Source organism: Callithrix jacchus, chromosome 1 (genome assembly GCF_049354715.1).
Source record: "Callithrix jacchus isolate 240 chromosome 1, calJac240_pri, whole genome shotgun sequence".
NCBI lineage: Eukaryota > Metazoa > Chordata > Mammalia > Primates > Cebidae > Callithrix > Callithrix jacchus.
In genome coordinates, this window is record NC_133502.1 from 29191430 (window position 1) to 29213352 (window position 21923).

At 51.8% G+C, this 21923-nt stretch overlaps 1 protein-coding gene and 1 long non-coding RNA gene across 15 annotated transcripts in view; one reads left to right on the plus strand and one right to left on the minus strand.

Moving 5' to 3' along the window:
• Positions 1–21923, plus strand: part of TMEM255B (transmembrane protein 255B) — a 51033-nt gene that overhangs the window by 15508 nt on the left and 13602 nt on the right. For all 13 annotated transcript variants that reach the window (XM_078347534.1, XM_035294874.3, XM_035294880.3 and 10 more), the window contains one exon: positions 16224–16313. In XM_078347534.1, coding sequence (XP_078203660.1) covers positions 16224–16313 — 90 coding nt within the window. The remainder of the gene's footprint in view (positions 1–16223; positions 16314–21923) is intronic.
• Positions 24–9400, minus strand: LOC118152768 (uncharacterized). 2 transcript variants are annotated; one of them, XR_013525628.1, is made up of 3 exons: positions 9352–9400; positions 5080–5298; positions 24–4984 (listed from the first exon to the last, which is right to left on the minus strand). It is a non-coding gene; the product is annotated as an uncharacterized LOC118152768 (long non-coding RNA). The 2 variants fall into 2 exon arrangements; XR_004741584.3 differs by having other exon boundaries at positions 9333–9400.

Consider the following 21923-nt stretch of genomic DNA (forward strand, 5'->3'; position numbering starts at 1 on the left):
ATACACCCATTTTAAGTGCATGATGTCAGAACTTTCAAGTCACTTCAAAAGGCATGGATGGCAGGCTGTGAACGTCAGCTGCAGAGAGAATGAGTGCATTTCAAATGCGCACAGATGCACATGAACACTTTTTCTCAATTCCTTTTTATTTTTGATTTTTACACAGAAACTTTAAGCTCATATAAGGGTGGAGAGAATCACGTAATGAACCCTCAGTGCCCCACCCAACTCCATCATGTCCTGTTCATTCCCACCTTCTTATGTTGTTTAGAAGCAAATTCCAGACATGATGTCATCTCATTTGTAAAGATTTCACTCTGTTCACTTAAGGGCTGGAATCTGATCGTTAGAAATGGCTTCACCATTATCCCTGCCCATTATCATGTTAGCCTCCAGTGACATCTCAAGAATGCCCCAAATCACATCAGCTTTAGATATTTTTCCACTGATGAATGAGTTACCGTTTGCTCCTTACCCAAACAGACATATGAATCATTGATTTCAGGAAGAGCTCTGTAACCTGGCACAGTGCCACAGGGATGGGAAAGGGAAGGGCATAAAGCCAGTTAACTGGCAATTCTCCTATGCCCCATGTACATGCACACACACAGACACACACATGACACACTCCACACAATACAAAACACATGCATGCCACACACCACACACGATACACAACACACTATATACACCACACAATACACACCACATACACCACACACAACACAACACACATGACACACTGCACAACATACATCACACAATACACACCACACACTACACACACCACACACCACACAATACACACTGCACACACCACACAATACACAACACACACTAAACACAATACATGCCACACACCACACACACCATACAATATACACCACATATACTATACATAACACGTTACACACGCCACACACAACACACACCACACAATACACACCAGATATACCACACACAACACACATGGCACACACCACATAACACACAACATACACTATACATAACACAGACACCACACAATACACAACACACACTCCATACAATACACACCACACATGACACACACATCACACAATACACACCACACAATACACATCACATGTGTTACACACAACACACAATACATATACTACACATACCACACACAGGTCTTTGGTCTGGACTGAGCCTGTTTTCTCCATTGCTCTAAGTGTGGGAGGGTGGGGTCTCGGACGCCTTCCTTGTGCCCACCCCTGTTAGCTTCTGCTCAGGGCCTTGCTGTTCTGGAAGCCACATCAGCCTTCCTGGGGCATCCGGCCCTGTGCCTTCTCCTGTGGAAGCTGTGAGGGTCTTCGCCACTTTGGGTGGGGCTGGTGGAGGATGTGGATTTCCGATATCCCTGGATGGCAGTGCTGGGTGGCTCTGCAGGTCACTGGTGAGGACACCGTGAGTTGCCCAGGGCAAGAGCCAAGGTCCCACGGCCCTGGGTAGGTCCCACAAGAGCTGGGTGTGCTGGAGGGTGGGCGTCAGGTGGGCCCCATCCATGTGCCATCCAACTCTCAATCCCACCACCTCACCCAAGCCTGGGGAATCACTAGGGAGTGGAGCATAGGCAGAGGGCGGGCACAAGCGACACACAGGCACAGGTGGGACGTGGGCACAGGTGCCCACACTTTCTGGAACCTAGCTTGGGGTTGGCTCTGGACCCACAGCCTCACCACTGAGGCCTCTTTCCCCCGAGCTCGTGGGGCCCTAGTGGGGCCCCAGCTCTCTGTGCCTGTCAGGCACACGCTGGGGTGTGTGTGTTTCTCTGAGGCCAGTGGTCCCACGTCCCCGCCCAGGGACCCCTGCGTTCCCACAGGTGGCTCGAGTCAGACTTTCCCAGTGGTCTCTGTGTGCAGCCATGTGCGGCCTGCGGGCCGAGGCTGAGTCCTCTGGGCCACCCCTCCCGAAACGTGGTAGGACCTGCCCAAAACACCAGTTCACACCTCCTCCATGCAAATGCCTCAGGCCACACCTGCAGGGGACAGGGTGAAGGTCAAAGAGGACCCTGTCCTGCCCCCCAGTCTCTGCTCAAAGATGCTGCCACCCGAACCCTCCAGACTTGGGTTAATTTTGGGAGAAGAGTGGGCAGCTGGCACAAGGGCAGAGGCGTGGAGAGACTTGGGAGCCACCAGCCCGGCCTTCTTTTCTGGCTGCCGGGACATGTGTCACAGGAACTAGACGAAGTTACAGGAAAATCAACCTTGTCCCAGTTTTTTGGCCCCTGAGATTGGAGGCCTGCAGGATTGTGCACCTACCACTCAGGGCCGACCTGGTGGCACTGATTTCTTAAACGTGCCTCTCTTCTTCGGTGGCATCTGCTTCCTGTGGCATCTGCCGATGGCCATGTTGAGCCCAGACAGGCTGGAGCCTGACCCCCAACCCCCGCTGCTGGTCGAGCTGTAGGCTGCACACGTGGCCCCGCCTCAGAGCTGCCGGCTCCTCCCACAGCCATAGCAGGGCTGGGCCCTAGCAGGCCTCCTGTCAGACGCCCGTGTTCTCTGCTGTCCGAGTACCCTTGCCTCTCTGGGCACTCCTGGGGCTGGGGTGCAGCCTCCGGGACATGCGGGGTGAGTGTGACACTCGGAGGGGGAGCCGACTTGGAGCTTCCCGGCACAGCAGGCACAGGTGACCTGTTCCCACCTCAGTCTTCCCCTGATGTGAGTCAGTGGTGCTGATGCCTGGTGAGCAGGAAAAGCTCCTCTCGTCCTGCAGCAGACCATACCCACACCCACACTGAGCATCCCTGACACTCACCCGAGGGTCCTAGGAGCCAATGCCTACGGCTGCATTGATTACAGGTTAGGGGATCTGCCTAGAGCCACAGGCGCTGTGCTGTCTGCTGGCCAAGTGTTCCGTCTGAAACCAACACCTGGAATTTCTATTTTTGCCACCATATAAGCTGCATCCACACCTGCTTGTTTGGAAAATCCAGCTTGTTTTCTGGCTGGGTCCGAATATCTGCATGGACCCAGATATTTTTGGACAGGCCCTGGAATTCCTCATGGAAAGCCACAGCCAGATCAGTCTCTGTGTCCACTTCACAGGGAGTTACATGTCCTGGAGCCTCAGCGGCTGTTAGAAGATGCGGGCACACTCGGGCATCTCTGTCTCCCTCTGACTCCCTCTCTGTCTCCCTGTCTCTGTCTCTGACTCTCTCTCTGTCTCTGTCTCTGACTCTCTCTCTGTCTCCCCCTCTGCCTCTATCTCTCTGTCTCTCTGCATCTGTTTCCCTCTCTATCTCTGTCTCTGTCTCCCCATCTCTGTGTGTCTCCCTCTGTCTCTCTTTCTCTGACTCCCTCTCTCTCCCTGTCTCTGTCTCTGACTCTCTCTCTGTCTCCCCCTCTGCCTCTATCTCTCTGTCTCTCTGCATCTGTTTCCCTCTCTATCTCTGTCTCTGTCTCCCCATCTCTCTGTGTGTCTCCCTCTGTCTCTCTTTCTCTGACTCCCTCTCTGTCTCCCTGTCTCTGTCTCTGACTCCCTCTCTGTCTCTCTGTCTCTGTCTCTGACTCTCTCTCTGTCTCTGACTCTCTCTGTCTCCCCCTCTGCCTCTATCTCTCTGTCTCTCTGCATGTTTCCCTCTCTATCTCTGTCTCTGTCTCCCCATCTCTCTGTGTGTCTCCCTCTGTCTCTCTTTCTCTGACTCCCTCTCTGTCTCCCTGTCTCTGTCTCTGACTCCCTCTCTGTCTCTCTGTCTCTGTCTCTGACTCTCTCTCTGTCTCTGACTCTCTCTGTCTCCCCCTCTGCCTCTATCTCTCTGTCTCTCTGCATGTTTCCCTCTCTATCTCTGTCTCTGTCTCCCTATCTCTCTGTGTGTCTCCCTCTGTCTCTCTTTCTCTGACTCCCTCTCTGTCTCTCTGCCCCTCCTCTTTCCACCCAGCACACCTGGATTTGAACCCAGATTCAGCCTCTTGCCAGCTGTATAACCTGGGTGAGGTCATCATGCCTGTCAAGCCAGGTTGAGCACCTGCGGGGCTCCCCAGTGCAGGGCTGGACAGTGGCTGAGGCTGCCGGCTCCACCGTCAATGCGCACCCCAGGCTGCTGTGGGGCCGAGGGGAGGTGCCGTGGCCCGGGATCTGGCTCTGTCTCTGGGGGCAGCTCGCCCGGCACTGTGCTGACTCTGCAGTCAGCCTGGAAGGTGGGGACCATGGTGTGTGGGATGCGTGTGTCTTCAGCACCTAGAACAGCTCCTGCCCAGTCTATGGGGCTCTACCGAATGGGAGGGTGGTCTTGGGAGGGGAATCGCCGGGTTCCCTCAAAGGAGGGGGAGGAGCCGTCTCCCCAGGTCATGGGGGAAATGAGGGCAGTGCTTCCTGCCACTGCCCTTGCCGTGCACAGCCTGGCCTCAGACAGAGCCTTCCCGGGTGGGCGCAGTGGCTCTGCCTCCCCCCAGTGCCTCCTCCTTGGCCGACTCAGTCATTCACCGCCTGAAGCCACTGCTAACAGTAACCAACCTGGGTGGTGCTGGGCAGGGTTTCATGGTCTCTGGGGGTTTCCTGGATGACTGCGGAATGATCAGGGCTGGTCAGGGCCACAGAGAGGGGCCCACAGCTGCCTGTGCCAGGGTGGAGGGCCCGAGGGTGTGGACAGCACAAGGCTATCCCTGAGCTTGTCAGGAGTTGTGGATGGGATGTGTTCCTGTGGAGGAAGCCTTGGAACAGCCACACTCCGGTGGGATCAGGGCGGGACGGGCGTGTTTCCGTCTGGCAGAACTGGGCAGTATGAAGTGCCGGCTGAACAGGAATCTAGTGATTCTGGGCAGGGGTGGAGATGCAAGGCATGGAAAGGGGATATTTAGCTTCAGTGTGTAATTTCCCACCAAGATGAGAATCCGAACCTGCCTATGTGTAGCTGGGTCTGCGACAAGCTACAGCATCACCTGCTGTAACGATGTGACCATGATCCTCTGTGGTGCTGCGGCATCTTCTCTTGGGAACTGAGTCCTGATTTTACCTGCTGGAATGATGTGACAATGATCACCTGTGGTGCCAAGGCATCATCTCTCCAGGTGAGTCCCGATTCCACCTGCTGTGATGATGTGATGTGATCACCTGTGGCATCTTCTCACGAGCCGAGTCTCCATTTCACCTGCTGTAACGCTGGGATGATGATCACCTGTGACACCACGGCCTCTTCTCCTGGGTTGAGTCCCAATTTCACTCAGCTGCCTCAAGAACCTGGCATTAGGTTTTTGTTGATCTTTTTATAGCTGAGTCAGGGCCTCCGCTGACCACAGAGAAACACCACAAATGCTCACTCCTGGCCACTGGCTGCAAGAGTTGAAGAAAGAAGAAAGAAAAGCAGCTCAACAGTCAGAGACGGTTATTTTGGAGAATAAGCCTGAGAGGGGCTTCTGGTCAGGAGTGTTCTCTCTTACAGACTAGGTGTATTTAAGGGTTTAGGGAGGGGGAGCTTATGGCAGGTTCAGGATGTTTTTGGGTGGAAGGGAGTTTTATGGCAGGGTTGGAATGTTTCGGTCCAAGGGGAGTTTATCTCGGTGTTGGCATGTTTTCGGTTCAAGGTGTCATTTGTGGTTTATGGTCATGCTGACATTAGGCATTAGGTTGATGCTGTTTTTTGGGCTGGATTTTGGTGGTTTTTAATCAAGGGGAGCTTAAAATGGTGGTGTTTGTCCAAGATGGTGATGCTTCTGTCGTTAATCCAGATCCTAGAGTTGTAAAATGACGGGGGGCAGTGTGTTCTTTCTGGCCACTTCCTGCCGAGAGAGTCACCATTTTGGGGCACCGAACGCAGCACTGGGGTGGAAGAGGGTGATTTGTTCTGGCAGCAGTCTCTGTTTCAGGGCCTGAGAGGCAGCGTCTGCTGAAACATCTAGTCTTCGGCTTATGGGACTTTAAGAAAGCACAGCTTAGGTTTCAGTGATTTCCAGTTAGAAAAGTGCAGAAAAAGGAAAAATCGAAAACATTATTTTGGAGACTTGTAGCCAGAAAAATTAGAATTTAATCCAAACTGTAGAAAATAATAAAAATTGAAAATCATCAGGCAAGACTAGAATTTAACACTACTAGGTGTGCTATAGTTTTTGAAACATAATTTTCTCTCCCCAGTTTTCCATTTTTATTAAGACAAATGATGGTAGGACTGGTTTGCTTTATTATATTTGGCCTAATTACTTGTGCACAGAGAGCAAGAATGATTGTTTTTCACACCGGTCTTTTAAATTGTCTTTGATGGATCTTTGTTTTATAGAAGGAACCGGAGATAAGGCTTTTTAAAGCTGAGCCCAGCCGTGGAATTTACCATCAGATATCTATGAGTTGGGTACATTCCAGTCTTCTTGAGGTCCCAGGATAATCTGGGGTTCCCGGCTGTCAGAAAGCGACATTTTTACATACCACAGGTCAGAACCTGCACAGGGGACAGTGTGCACAGAATGCGAGGCCCGGCTCTAAGGGCTTTCTTGGCTTAAGTCGTGCTCGATTCCGGAAGGAAAGCACAACCTTCCAATCAAAGCCTCAGTGAAATGACAGGTGTCTCCAGTTGTGCCTGTTACAAAAGACACGGGTTCTCATTGCACTTATGCAAATCACTGTATCGCCACAACTTACGAATATGCGCAGAGAGCTTCCAAATTCCGGAGAAAACCAGGAAGAGAGAAATATGCTCCAAATTTGTTCATGGGAATATACTAAATTGTTAAGAGCCGCCAACAGCTCAAAAGAAAAGTTTTATCTCTGAAAAGCAAAACAAAAGATTGGCCACATTTTAAGCAAATGGAGTGTCAAAAAGATCACCCCAGTGTCCCATCAGTTCAGTTCATGGAGCTAATTCCTGTCCTGCTTGATGCTCATGAACATTTTAGCTCTTCAGGAGTCCTGAACGTTTTCCCTCTATTCTGCTGTCACAAAAGTTATCAGAAACTTGCATTCAAGAGCACCCGTCAGAGCTTCGTAGCTGATTCAAAAACTGCCTTCTAATGAGCACCGAAACAAGACAACGTTGCTTTCGAATGACAGAAAGTTTTTGGGGGGCCGGGCGCGGTGGCTCATGCCTGTAATCCCAGCACTTTGGGAGGCCGAGGCGGGTGGATCACGAGGTCAAGAGATTGAGACCATCCTGGTCAACACGGTGAAACCCTGTCTCTACTCAAAATACAAAAAATTAGCTGGGCATGGTGGCACGTGCCTGTAATCCCAGCTATTCAGGAGGCTGAGGCAGGAGAATTGCCTGAACCCAGGAGGTGGAGGTTGCGGTGAGCCGAGATCGCGCCATTGCACTCCAGCCTGGGTAACAAGAGAGAAGCTCCGTCTCAAAAAAAAAAAAACCACAAGTTTTAGGGTAGCCATAGTTAAGACACAATTGAGGCTGGGTGCAGGGGCTCACGCCTGTACTCCCAGCACTTTGGGAGGCCAAGGCAGGCAAATGACCTGAGGTCCAGAGTTCAAGACCAGCCTGCCCAAGATGGCGAAACCCCGTCTCTACTAAAAACATAAAAATTAGCTGATTGTGGTGTCAGGCTCCTGTAATCCCAGCTACTCTGGAGGCCGAGGCAGGAGGATCGCCTGAACCCGGGAGATGGAGGTTGTAGTGAGCTGAGATCGCATCACTGGACTCCAGCCGGGGTGACAAAAGCAAAACTCCATCTCAAAAAAAAAAAAAAGGACACAATTGACAAGGAAATCTGTTGCCTGTGGCACACAATAATTTTAACATAGCAATTATAGTCATTACTGATAACATATGCTAAATATATCCGAATTAGAGGTGTCTCCCATAACCTTGGAACATATTTATACAAATTTAGCCTAAAGAAAGCCAAACACCATTTCATATTTGACTAATGCTTCCTGGTTATTTTTATACAGAATAAGCCAGATTTCACCTTTACGTTACTGTAATATTAATGTTAGATCCAATTCTTAATCAAAGCTTATTTGCCCAATTTTAATGTTTGACCATAAGGTAAGATTTCTATGGACCTTTTATAACTCTTGACGATTTTTGTAAAAGAGCAGGTTAACACCCTAAGAGAAACCCATTGTGCTTTGATTTTAATGCCTCATTTACTGAAAAGTTGGAGGATATCCCTTTAACGTTAGCCAGCGTGTTTTCACACAGAATTTCCTTCACAGTCAACATTTCCCGCCTTGCTCAAACCTTCATTTTTATTTTATCCAACTTAAAACCTTTAGCCTTTTAATCTAGGCAAAAATTCACATTCTCATGCCTCCTTATAATCTTTTTACCAAAAGCATGTTTTATTTCCTTACACACCTTGCGTGTAAACTGTTTCTTCAGTTGTCTTAAACACACGTTACTCTGGTAACTCTTAGCAACCTTTACCTTTGCTGAAAACCTTGGTAAGTCTGGGATTTTAATGGTGTACTGGGGTGGAGCCTGGGACCCAGACGGCAGTGTGGGTACTGCCTGACTCATTTCAGCTCCTAATCCAGGGGTCCCAGGCCTTACCTAGCTGCAAAGCAGGCACGTTGTGCAGCTAAGAGTCATAGTGACATTTTATAAAGTGTTTAGGAAGCCTCATCACCTTTAAATTATACAACATTTCTTGCATACATTCCGTTTTCTAAATTCTTCCATGACAGCACAGACAAGCTATGACACACCTTGACTTTCTGACTTGTCCCAAACCTCCCTCTCTTCAACCAACCAGTTATTTTACTTTAGGACAAGAATTTATCCTACAAGAGCCCTTCTCATATAGAATCTCATAGCTAGGGGCTTGGCGAATTTCAGATGTCCCCAGGCCTTGTCTAGAATTGAACACTCCAAAATAAATTAAATAATTTTAAGTCAAAGAAGCAGTTTATGACCTAAAGCATTTAACAAACCTAATGTTTGACCTGCATAATTTAGATCAAATGTTTACATATTTGGAGATTTTCTTTTTTACCATTAGTCTTTAAAACTCTTTTTATATTTATAACTTTCTTTATGCCTCTCTTATTTCCTAGTTTCGTTCACGTTGTTTTCTATGTAACCTTTAAATAAGCTTTCAATTAGACACAAATTATTTACCCTTTAAAAAGGACACAACTTTTAGAAAGAACGTTTTCCTATAATATTTTTATTGGAAAATACCTAAATAATGAAACAGCTGTGGTTTAATTAAATGTAACTTCAGATTCCAAATGACAAGTTTGTTTACAGGCATTTGTCCCGTCATATTTATCTGTTTAATCATTTGCCTAGATTATTTATGTAAACTGTGATAGTCATTGAAAGTTTTGAAGCCGCCATTGCAGAATTACAACTGAGACAGTGAAAACGATCTGACTAACTGACTCCATCTTGATTTGAACCTGCCAGATACCGTCCCAATTACCTTGGTTCAGTGGACTCACCGGACTGGGGGGAGCGTCCTGGCACCCTCAGTCCTCCGTGGTCAGTGCCAGCAGTGAAGAGATTTCCTCCTGTGATGGTTGGGGAGCTCCATTGTGAGCCGTACCTGAATGGGGAAGGTGTCCCCATTGGGGGCTGTTTTTCAGTGTCCCCAAAGACCACAGGTTGGGCACAGTTTGGTGGGGGCCCAGCGTTAGGACAAACCTTTGCCCAGTGCCCAGGGTTGCCACATCAGAAACGGAGTCCCAGAGAGATGGGAGAGTCTTCTGTTGGGTTATCGGGAGGGTTTTGTGTAACTGACTTTTGGACGGCACAGGCAAGCATGTGGCATCTTAGACGGAGATGTTTGTCTTTTTGAAAATTTTGTTCCTCGTTTCTGTTGGTAAAGATGTGGAAGGCTGCGTTTAGGAGGTCCCACTGAGATGTCTGGGGACCTTCCTCTAATGTTGGTAATTTTTCTGGGTGTCTTGGGTGGATTGGGAAATAAACTGGAGGTGGAGAAAAGTTTGATCTCTAGATTCTGCATCCAAATTGGTATATTTTTGCATAGCTTCGGCGAGACATGAAAAGGGCAGGATTTTCCTGGGGCTCTTGTGTAATTTCTCAAGCTTTTCATAATTATCTGCCTCATAGGCATTTTTGTCCCTGCCCTCGATGAGACAAGGGATCATGCGGCCTCTTTGCCTGATGCCAGCGTCTCCCGCTGGTAAGTCCCGTCTGGGTCTCTACGGGGGCTGCATCCTTGGCTGCTGATTTTATAAAGGGGTCTGATTGTGGAGTTCATCTGCGTGTGTTTCAGCGGAAGGCCAGATGTGCTCCTTTTGTTAGGAGTGAGGGTGGAAGTTAGAATTATATAAATGTCATGCCAAGTTAAATTAAAGGGTCGGGTATGTGCAGGAATTCCCTGTGATGATGAGAGGGATTTTCAGAGAAGTGTTCCAGGCGCTGCTGGATCTTCGACAAACCAGATACGGAGAAAGGGACTCGAACTCGAGCAACGCCTTCAGCTCCAGCCACTTGCTGGGGAGGGAGAATGGCAGAGGTGCAGGTTTTGAACAGCTGGAGTAGTTTTTGAACAGGTGACAGGTGGAGAAGGAGGAGGGTTGGGGTTTGGGGCTAGAGGCTTGGGGGCAGGAGGGACCAACAGGGTGAAGGGTTTGGGTGGTGAGGAGCAGATGCAGGGGGTTCATCTGCAGGGTCAAAGGGGTTTCAGAGGAAGGAGAGACCTGGGGAGGTTTTCATCAACAAGGATTTCATGAGGGGTGCAAGCTTGACGTGGGGAGGGCAGAAGAAAGCCTGAATATAGGGAACCTCTTGCCATTTGCTGTTCCTGGTTATAAAGTTGTCAAGGTCCCTGAGAATTTGAGTCAAAGTTTCTGGTTTTGGGCCATTGGCTGTCATTATCTAGTTTGCACTGGTGCCAGGCTGTGTTACAATGAAAACCTAAACGCTTTGGCATTAGGCTCCCCTGTAAGCCAAGATTGGCGAGGTTGTGAAGCAGATGGTCGAGCAGGGAGGACGTGGGAATGTGGAATTGTTTGGCTCCCATGTGGGCTGGTTAGAGCGGGCTGAGGGTGTCTGTTTTTGTTCTAGGTGTCTCCAGAAAAAAGACAGAGACCTGGAATCCTCTTTTATAAAGAGGACAGTTAAGCTGAGAAGAGATTGGGCTTCCCAGAGTTTCTTCCAACTTAGTCCCCTGGTCCTCTGGGAGCTGGGATGGCAGACCTGACTCCGGGTACCTCCAGACAGCGGGGGGTGGGGAGGCAGGTCTTACCAGTCAGCTGGATTAGTGTCCCATGTCAGAGAGAGAGAGAGAGAGAGAGAGAGAGAGAGTGAGTGTGTATGTTTTATTGCAGGGTTGGAATGTTTCTGGTCAGAGGTGTCATTTGTGGTTTATGGTCATGCTGACATTAGCCGTAAGGTTGATGTTTTTTGGGCTGGATTTAGGTGGTTTTTAATCAAGAGGAATTTAAAACCGTGGTGTTTGTCCAGGATGGCGAAGCTCTTGCTCTGTCACTGGCAAAGTGCCCAGGCTAAGAGCTCTTTCCCGAAGTTTGTTGCCCTAAATGCAGGCACTGGTTTTGCCTTCGGGTTTCCACCTGCACTTTTAATACCTGACAAGGGCTGCCTTCCAAGCGAAACACTGCAGGGCAGAGAGGGAGGCTTGCGGGTCCCCCACTCCCAGCTGTGATTTGTGACTCAGCACTGAACTGACTGGGCACTTGGACACCCCAGCCCTGTACTGACCCTGCACGTGGACACCCCGGCTCTGTACTGACACTGCACGTGGACGCCCCGGCCCTGTACTGACCCTGCATGTGGACGACCCGGCCCTGTACTGACCCTGCACGTGGACACCCCGGCTCTGTACTGACCCTGCACGTGGACGCCCCGGCCCTGTACTGACCCTGCACGTGGACAACCCGGCTCTGTACTGACCCTGCACGTGGACGCCCCGGCCCTGTACTGACCCTGCACGTGGACACCCCGGCTCTGTACTGACCCTGTACGTGGACGCCCCGGCCCTGTACTGACCCTGCACGTGGACGACCCGGCCCTGTACTGACCCTGCATGTGGACATCCCGGCCCTCTGCTGACCCTGCACATGGACACCCCAGCACTGACCATGAATGTGGGCATCCCAGTGTTGTCCTACTGTGCACATGGACATCCTAGAGGCATTTAGACACTGACTGTGCACGTGGGCTTCCTGGAGGCAGCCCCAATGGATCTGGGGGAACCACACTGGCCACAGACCCCTCAGGAATCTGAGGGAGCGACTCCATGTGGAGAGATGTCTCCCTGGGGACACCAGGGGCTCTGAGGGTAGTCAGCCCAGCCAGGAGGGGGGAGGGTGCTTGCAGCCCCAGGTCCTTAGAGGCGCAGCTGCAAAATGCCAGTAGTGATGATGACGTCACAGATGTGTGGACTAGCGGGTGTGCTGAGGGAAAGGACTTTGGAGGCTTTAAAGTGACTTTATTCCTCTTTAAGTCTCATTTCCTTCTGCCCTCTGTTGGCTGGGAATTGTGCCCAACAGAAAACCTGGGTGTTCTGCAGGAAAGAGCAGCAGTTGTGCCTGGCCACCCCCCTCTGCGTCCTCACATTTAACGCTGGAAGCATCTCTGCAGGTGTGGTAGGGTGTGATGTGCTCTCCCCGCAATGCTAGAGCAAGGCGTGCGGCCCCCTGATCCAGGCTGGCACCGTGAGAAGAGTGCGCTGTGGGGAGGAGCAACCCCTGGAACTGCAGGAGGCCCCGGAGCTGGGGACGTGGCCTGCTGGTGGCCCACCTTCCTCTTCCTCTGGGAAAGTGGAGGGGCCCATAGCCTGGCCCCGACTGCGAAACCTCAAATGTTGCCCTCTTAGCCCTATCTATGTGTTTTTTTTGTATTTGTTCAAACAGTTACATTTTTAATGCATTTTACGTATTTAGACCTAACCGGCTGTGGGAAATTTCAGTTAGGTGTCATTTCTGCCCACTATCTACACAGCTCTGCATAATAGTCGTTTTACTTGTATGCAGAAGTTTCACTTTTTCTCTGGGAAGGGGAGGGGAGTGTGCTGCCTTCCGCCACTCGTCCTCGGCATTGACGACCTTCTGACAGTAACACGGTGGCTGCAGCTCACCTCAACCCTGCACCACATGGCCTCTGCCCCACCCACCGATGAGCAGCCCCCAGCACCTTCCTCGTCTCCCCTTGAGGAAATTCTGATCCTTCCAGGGCTAGCTCAAGGCTTCCCTTCTTTTCAGGGTGAAGTGGGCCTTTCCTCTGTGTACGCCCAGAGCCCTGGTTTATGCTCTGGCTGTGGCAGCCATCAGCCGGGGTCCACTCTTCAAGGGGGAACCTGCCTCGTCTGTCTGTTCCTCCAGCACACGGGGCAGCTACACCATGCGATGGGATTGGTCATTAGTCAATCGAACCAGAGCAGTTAGGTGGAAATTCCAAATAGAAATAAGTGTTTGGTATGATGCAGGCTGATGCAGCCATGGTTTTCTGCACGGCTTCCTCCTGGGAGCACCTCAACTTTCTTTTAGGCAACTGATGACAAAATGCCAGATGTGTGTGTCTCGGGAAGCAGGGTGGCTGTTTCCTTCCCATCTGCGTCTGCAGCACCAGGCTGCACACGCCATGTGGAGCATCCATTACGCTCGTGAGTAAGTCAGCCTCGCACCGCCCTTTCCAGAGGGGTATCCAAGGACCACGAGGGGCGAGTCCAGCCCAGCAGTTCGGAGAATCCCCCGGAAGCACTCAGCATGCAGCTCTGCTCTGCTCTGCTCTGCCTGGGGAGGTGGGGGGTGCGAGGCCAAGGGCTCCGGTCTGAAGCCACCCTGAGAACTTGTGCTGGCCTGGGTCTGGCAGCCACATTTTCCTCCGCCCCCTTGAGTAGCCACTGGGAGCCAAAGCTCAGGGGTGTTCAGCTTCGTACGAACTGCCCAGACTTTTTTCAGACCTGCCTCTTCTCGCAAACCTGAAATATGTATTTTGGAAGCGCACACGCTCAATGACTGAGTTCTAAGAACACCTCGTCTGATCTGCTGTGGCTGAAAGTCGCCTTAGAAGAAAGGTGCCAGCAGGTGGAAGAACCGTCTCTCTGTGACTCAAGCAGGGACCGTGTCCATCTGGGACCCGCCCCAGGGTGCACTGACTCATGGACTTGCTCTCTGGCTGCTGTGCCAGCCCCACCGCCTCAGCACTCACATGTGGTACCAGGTGCCATTTGTGACTCTCGAGCATGGACTCGCCAGGAAGCTACTGATTGACAGCTCTTCCTCTGCTGAGGGATAAAAACACCCAGATTCACAGTGAGGATGCCCACTGTTTAAAAGAGAAGCTGCACTTTCCTCTGCAAAGGGGCTTTGCCAGGAGCGTGTTGCACCCTGAACTGGCTCTGATGGAGCTTCCAGGGAGGACCCCCAGCAGGCCTGTGGTGTGGGGAGGGTTGGAAGGAGAGGGAGGGGCAGGTGGCCACCACGGGCCCATGGCCGGCAAGGTTTGTGCCCGCCATGCCCCCGCCTTCTGCTGCCATGTGGCCTGCTGGAAATGTGTCCCATCTGCGAATCCAGCGGGTGGTATTAGAGCTGAGGCAGATGGGCTGGATTTGGCCGCCGTCTGGGTTGTGGGTGATAATAGGTGTGCAGCCCAGGGCAGAGGGGGCACACAGGGCCACACTGATGTCAGGGGGAAGAGGCCATGGCAGTTCCACAGGAGGGTCATGGTTGATGAAACTCATCTCTCCACACTGGGCTCCCTGGGGAGAAGGAAGGCCGAGGTGCCTCCACTGGGCATCTTTGAGAGCGTGCGGAGGAGGAGACCACCGTGCTTGGTCAGTTCCGCTGTGACCAGAGCTTAGTGGTCCGGACGAGCACTGCCGTCTTGCTTGGTGTGAAGGATGGGTCAGAACAGACTCAGGCTGTCCGTGCCCCTGGAGCTGCACCACGGTGCTGGGCTGCAGGCCCTCCTGCTGTCACCAACGGGTCCTGCTCGTCACCAGGACCTCTCTCACCAGCCGGCAACTCATCCCTGCGGAAGGAACCAAGCGGGTCCTAACTCGGAGCCACAGTTTTCAGCGGCTGTTCAGGAGGATCCGCTCTGCCCAGCATGGTGCGGAGCAAGGCACTAAAAGAGAACAAGAGCACCCCTCCCCCGGGGCCCATGGGGATGGAGACTCCATGCCAGCTTTCAGGGTTGGGACAGGAAACCCCGTTTTGTAGCAGTTTATCGTGGCAAGAAATTGCCAACTGTTTAAATATCCATCCATGGGAACTGGTTAAATACAAATCATTATAAACCATTCCTGGCTCCAGGACCAATAGGTAAGAAAAACAGGCTGTGCAACACTGTGTGTAGCTGATCAATTACCTTAAGACCAATTACCTTAAGGCTGTGCACACGGCCTGCACTCGGTGTGTGTGTGATGAGCACACAGATCAGAGCCGTGCACACGGCCTGCACTCAGGGTGTGTGTGTCATGAGCACACAGGTCAGAGCCGTGCACACGGCCTGCACTCAGGGTGTGTGTGTGATGAGCACACAGGTCAGAGCCGTGCACACGGCCTGCACTCAGGGTGTGTGTGTCATGAGCACACAGGTCTGAGCCGTGCACACGGCCTGCACTCAGGGTGTGTGTGTGATGAGCACACAGGTCAGAGCCGTGCACACGGCCTGCACTCAGGGTGTGTGTGTGATGAGCACACAGGTCAGAGCCGTGCACACGGCCTGCACTCAGGGTGTGTGTGTCATGAGCACACAGGTCAGAGCCGTGCACACGGCCTGCACTCAGGGTGTGTGTGTCATGAGCACACAGGTCAGAGCCGTGCACACGGCCTGCACTCAGGGTGTTTGTGTCATGAGCGATTAGAGCCATGCACACGGCCTGCACTCAGGGTGTGTGTGTGATGAGCACACAGATCAGAGCCGTGCACACGGCCTGCACTCAGGGTGTGTGTGTGTGATGAGCACACAGATCAGAGCTGTGCAGACGTCCTGCACTCAGGGTGTGTGTGTGATGAGCACACAGGTCAGAGCCGTGCACATGGCCTGTACTCCGGGTGTGTGTGTCATGAGCACTCAGGTTAGAGCTGTGCACATGGCCTGCACTGAGGGTTGCTTCTCAGAGGAGTGGGCTGAGGGCCCAGGTGATGGTGACACCCTTCCGTGCAGAAGGTTCCCGGGTGGGTGTTGTGGAATAAATGCATGAGGATGACCCACAGGGTGGAATCTGGGGGCTGCCCTGGGCTGTGAGTCCTGGGAGGTGGAGGTGGGAAGAGATACTTCTGCGAAAGAAGCCTGACCTGGAGCTGGGGCTTCGCACTGTCTGCATTTGAAAAGCGGGGCTGTTGAGAGCTGGACCCTCACACCTCTTCTTCCATTGCAGCTGGTGGCAGCGATAGTGTTTATCAGCTTTGGTGTGGTGGCCGCCTTCTGCTGTGCCATCGTGGACGGCGTGTTTGCCGCACGACACATTGTGAGTACACCTGTCATTGTGTGCACTGTCGTTTCCTGGGCTGAAGGAGTCGACGTTAAAAAGTAAGATTTCATTCTGCAGAACTCAACTCAGACGGCTTCGCAGTGGGTCTCCCCATGGGTGGGTGCAGTGGCTGTCTTGCCTCTCAGCGAGTGCCACTTCCTACACAACAAACTTCCCTCTCCACTCATGCTACACACACCACATACCACACAGAGCACACGCAACACAGCACACACCTCACACAAAACAACACACCATGCAGAGCACGTACCACACACACCACACACACCACACAGAGCACGTACCACACATACCACACACAACTGACAACACACCACATACCACATACAACACACCCCACACAACACACACCACACAGAGCACATCCCACACACACACCCCACACAACACACACCACACAGAGCACATGCAACACAGCACACACCTCACACAAAACAACACACCACGCAGAGCACGTACCACACACCACACACAACTGACAACACACCACATACCACACACAACACACCCCACACACCCCACACAACACACACACAACTCACACCACACACCACACACACCACACAGAGCACATACCACACACACCACATACAACTGACAACATGCACACCACACACCACACACCACACAGCACATACTACACACAAAACAACACACCACACAGAGCACGTACCACACACACCACACACCATTGACAACACATACACCAGATACCACACACAACACACCACACAGAGCACATACCACACACACCACACACAACTCACACCACACACCACACAGAGCACATACCACACACACAACACACCACACAGAGCATGTACTACACACACCACATGCAACTGACACACACACCACACACCCCACACAACACACAACACACAGCACATACCACACACACAACTCACACCACACACACCACAAACCACACAGAGCACACACCACACACACCACACAATTCACATCACATACAACACACACACACAGAGCACACACCACACATAACACACACAACATACACCACACAAAGCATGTACCACACACCACACACAACTCACACCACACCACATACAACTCACATCACACAACACACCACATGAAACAACACAACACACACCACACCACACAGAGCACATACAACATACCACACACCACACATAACATGCAACACAGAGTATACACACCACACACAACTCACCACACACAATAGAGCACATACCACACACACATACAATACACACAACACACAAAGCACACACAACACAGCACACAGCACAGACAACATATACAACTCATACCACACACACCACACACCATGCACAGAGCACATAGAGCACACACCACATGCAACACAGTGCACACAACATATACCACACACTACACATCACATTTAACATAGCACACACACCACACACATCACAAACCACACAGAACACACAACACATACTACACCAGACACCATATAACACCACACAACACCACACACACACTTTTCACCTCTAAATGAACAAGTTTTCTCTAAAATCACAGGCCTAGAAACTGTTTCTGCATCCTCCTGAGGCAGGTCCTTGGTGGGCTGTGCTGTCTCCATCTCCTCCCCAGCCGGGCTCCTCTTGCCATCTGGGCGGTGGCTCGTCCCTGGGAGCCACCGAATTGCTTGTCATGAATGTGCAAACCAAACACGTGATTGTTTCTGCTTGTTTCCCCGTAAATCACACTGACAGGCACAGAGAGTTGGTGTTAAGCCTTTGCCCCAAAAGTTTGATTATATGCAGGCAGATGTGGGAGCACACCCACAAAACATGTGTGTACACACACGGGGAGACACACACACCCACACACTGCAGCTCACATACACATGCACACACAGGAAGACACACCCACAAACGGCTCAGGCACACACACAGGGAGACACACACTCACACACCACAGCTCACACATACACATGGAGACATGCACATCCACACATCACGGCTCACATACATGTATACAGACAGGGAGACACGCACACCCATGCACCACAGCTCAAACACACAGGGAGACACACATATCCACATACCACAGCTAACACACACACAGGGAGACACATCCACACACCACAACTCACACACACACACCCAGCTCACACACACACACAGACATGCACATCCATACACCATGGCTCACACACCCTGGGAGACACGCACATCCACACACCATGGCTCACACATGCCCACAGGGAGACATGCACATCCACACACCATGGCTCACACATGCCCACAGGGAGACATGCACATCCACACACCATGGCTCACACATGCCCACAGGGAGACACACACATCCACACACCATGGCTCACACACACACACGGAGATGGACACACACATACACAGGGAGATGTGCACACCCACACCACAGCTCACATATGCCCACAGGGAGACATGCACACCCACACACCATGGCTCACATGCACCCACACACAGGGAGATGCACCCACCCACACACACAGGGAGACAAACCCACACACCATGGCTCACACACACACACAGGGAGACATGCACATCCACACCACGGCTTTCACATACACATACAAACACTCAGGGAGATGCACACATTCACACACCACAGCTCAGACATACACACAGGGAAACACACATTCACACCACGGCTCACACACACACAGGGTGACACACATCCACACATCACAGCTCACACACACACAGACACACACATCCACACACCATGGCTCTTACACATGGAGACATGCACACCCACACACCATGGCTCACACACACGCACACATTCACACACCACAGCTCAGACACACACAGGGAGGTGCACATTGACACACCACAGCTCACCCCCCACACACACACACGGAGACACACACATCCACACACCACAGGTCACATACACACAAACACAGAGAGGCATACACATCCACACACCACGGCTCACACGCACATGCACAGGGAGATGCACACCCATACACCATGGCTCACATGCACACACACACGGAGATGCACACACCCACACACCATGGCTCACACAACAGGGAGACACACACACCATGGCTCACACACACACACAAGGAGACACACACCCACACACCACCGCTCTCTCACACACACACAAATAGGGAGACACACACATGCACATACCAAGGCTCAGACACACAGGGAGACACCCACACCCACACACCATGGGTCTCTCATACACACAGAGCAAGATGCACACATGCACATACCACAGCTCACAAACACACACACAGGGAGGCACGCATATCCACACACCATGGCTCACACACACATGCACACACAGACGCCAACATCCACACATCACAGCTCTCTCTCTCTCTCTCTCTCTCTCACACACACACACACACACACACACACAGAGGCATGCACATCCACATACCATGGCTCACACACACAGGGAGACATGCACATTCACACACCACAGTTCTCACACACACAGGGAGACATGCACATCCACACACCATGGCTCTCTTTCTCTCTCTCTCTCTCTCACACACACACACACACACACACAGAGGGAGATGCACATCCACACATGGTGGCTCGGACACACACAGGGAGATGCACATTCACACACCATGGCTCAACCACACACAAAACAGAGGCACGCACTTCCACACACCATGGCTCACACACATGCACACACACACACAGGCAGACACCCACATCCACAAACAGCTCACATATACAGGGAGACATGCACATCCACACACCATGGTTCCCACACACACAGAGATGTGCACATCCACACACCACAGCTCTCAAACACACACACAAGGAGACACAAACACACACACCAGAGCTCACACACACATGGGGAGATGCACATTCACACACCACGGCTCACCCACATACACACAGGGAGACACACACATCCACACACCACAGCTCACACACACACACACACGCACATGCACATCCACACACCATGGCTCACAAGCACATGCACATACACACAGGGAGACATATCCACACACCACAGCTCACACACATGCACATCCACACACCATGATGCACACACACACAGGGAGATGCACACATCCACACACAGCTCTCACATACACACACAGAGGGAAACATGCACATCCACACACCACGGCTCTCACACACATGTATAGGGAGACACAGACATTCACACACGCTCTCTCTCTCACACACAGACACACACAGAGGGGAACACGCACATCCACACACAATGGTTCACACACACAGAGATGTGCACATCCACACACCATGGCTCTCTCTCTCTCTCACACACACACACACAGGAAGATGCACACATCCACACACCATGGCTCTCACACACACTCAGGGAGATGCACACATACACCACAGAACACGTGCATGCACACACACACAGAGGGAGATGCACACATCCACACACCACAGCTCACACACATACACACATACAGGGAGACACGAACATTCACACACCATGGTTCACACATGCACACACACAGATGTGCACATCCACACATCATGGCTCTCTCTCTCTCACACACACACACACACACACACACAGAGGGAGATGCACACATCCACACACCACAGCTCACACAAACACACATACAGAGAGACATGCACATCCACACACCTTGGCTCACATATGCAGGGAGATGTGCACATACACCACAGCATGCATACACACAGGGAGATGCGCACATCCATACACCATGGTGTGAGCATGCACACACACACACACACAGACACACACATCCACACACCATGGTGCATACACACAGAGGGAGATGTCCATATCCACACACCACAGCACACACACACACACATACACAGAAGGAGATGTGCACATCCACACACCATGGTGCATGCACACATACACGGAGATGTGCACATCCACACACCATGGCTCACACACACACAGGGAGATGCACACATCTATACACCACAGCTCTCAGACACACACACACACGGAGACATGCACATCCACACACCATGGCTCACACACACATCCACAAACATCTCACACACAGATGCACACATCCACACACCATGGCGTGCACACACACACACGCAGAGGGAGACATCCATATCCACACACACAGACGCACAGAGGGAGATGTGCACATCCACACACTATGGCTCACACACAGGGAGATGCACACATCCACATACCATGGTGCGTGCACACACACGGAAATGTGCACATCCACACACCATGGCTCACACACACACAGGGAGATGCACACATCTACACACCAAGACTCTCACACACACAGGGAGACATGCACATCCACACACCATGGCTCACACACTCTCTCACACACACATATCACAGGTACTTCCACAGAGGCACGAAATGGGAGTTTTCTCACTGGGCAGCTGGGTTACTGGCTATTCCACGGCTTCTAGAGGGTGGTTTCCACTGTGCACCCGTGGCCATGGCCCCGCTGAGAACCACGAACCAGTCTCCGTCCATAGTCAAGGGCATCCCCAGCTCTGGACATCTGTCCCGTGGGTTTGGGGTGCACTGCCCTCCTTCTAGGAAAGAACCTCTGCCCCATGGGGTTGGGGCACACTGCCCTCCTTCCAGGAGGGAACCTCTGCCCCG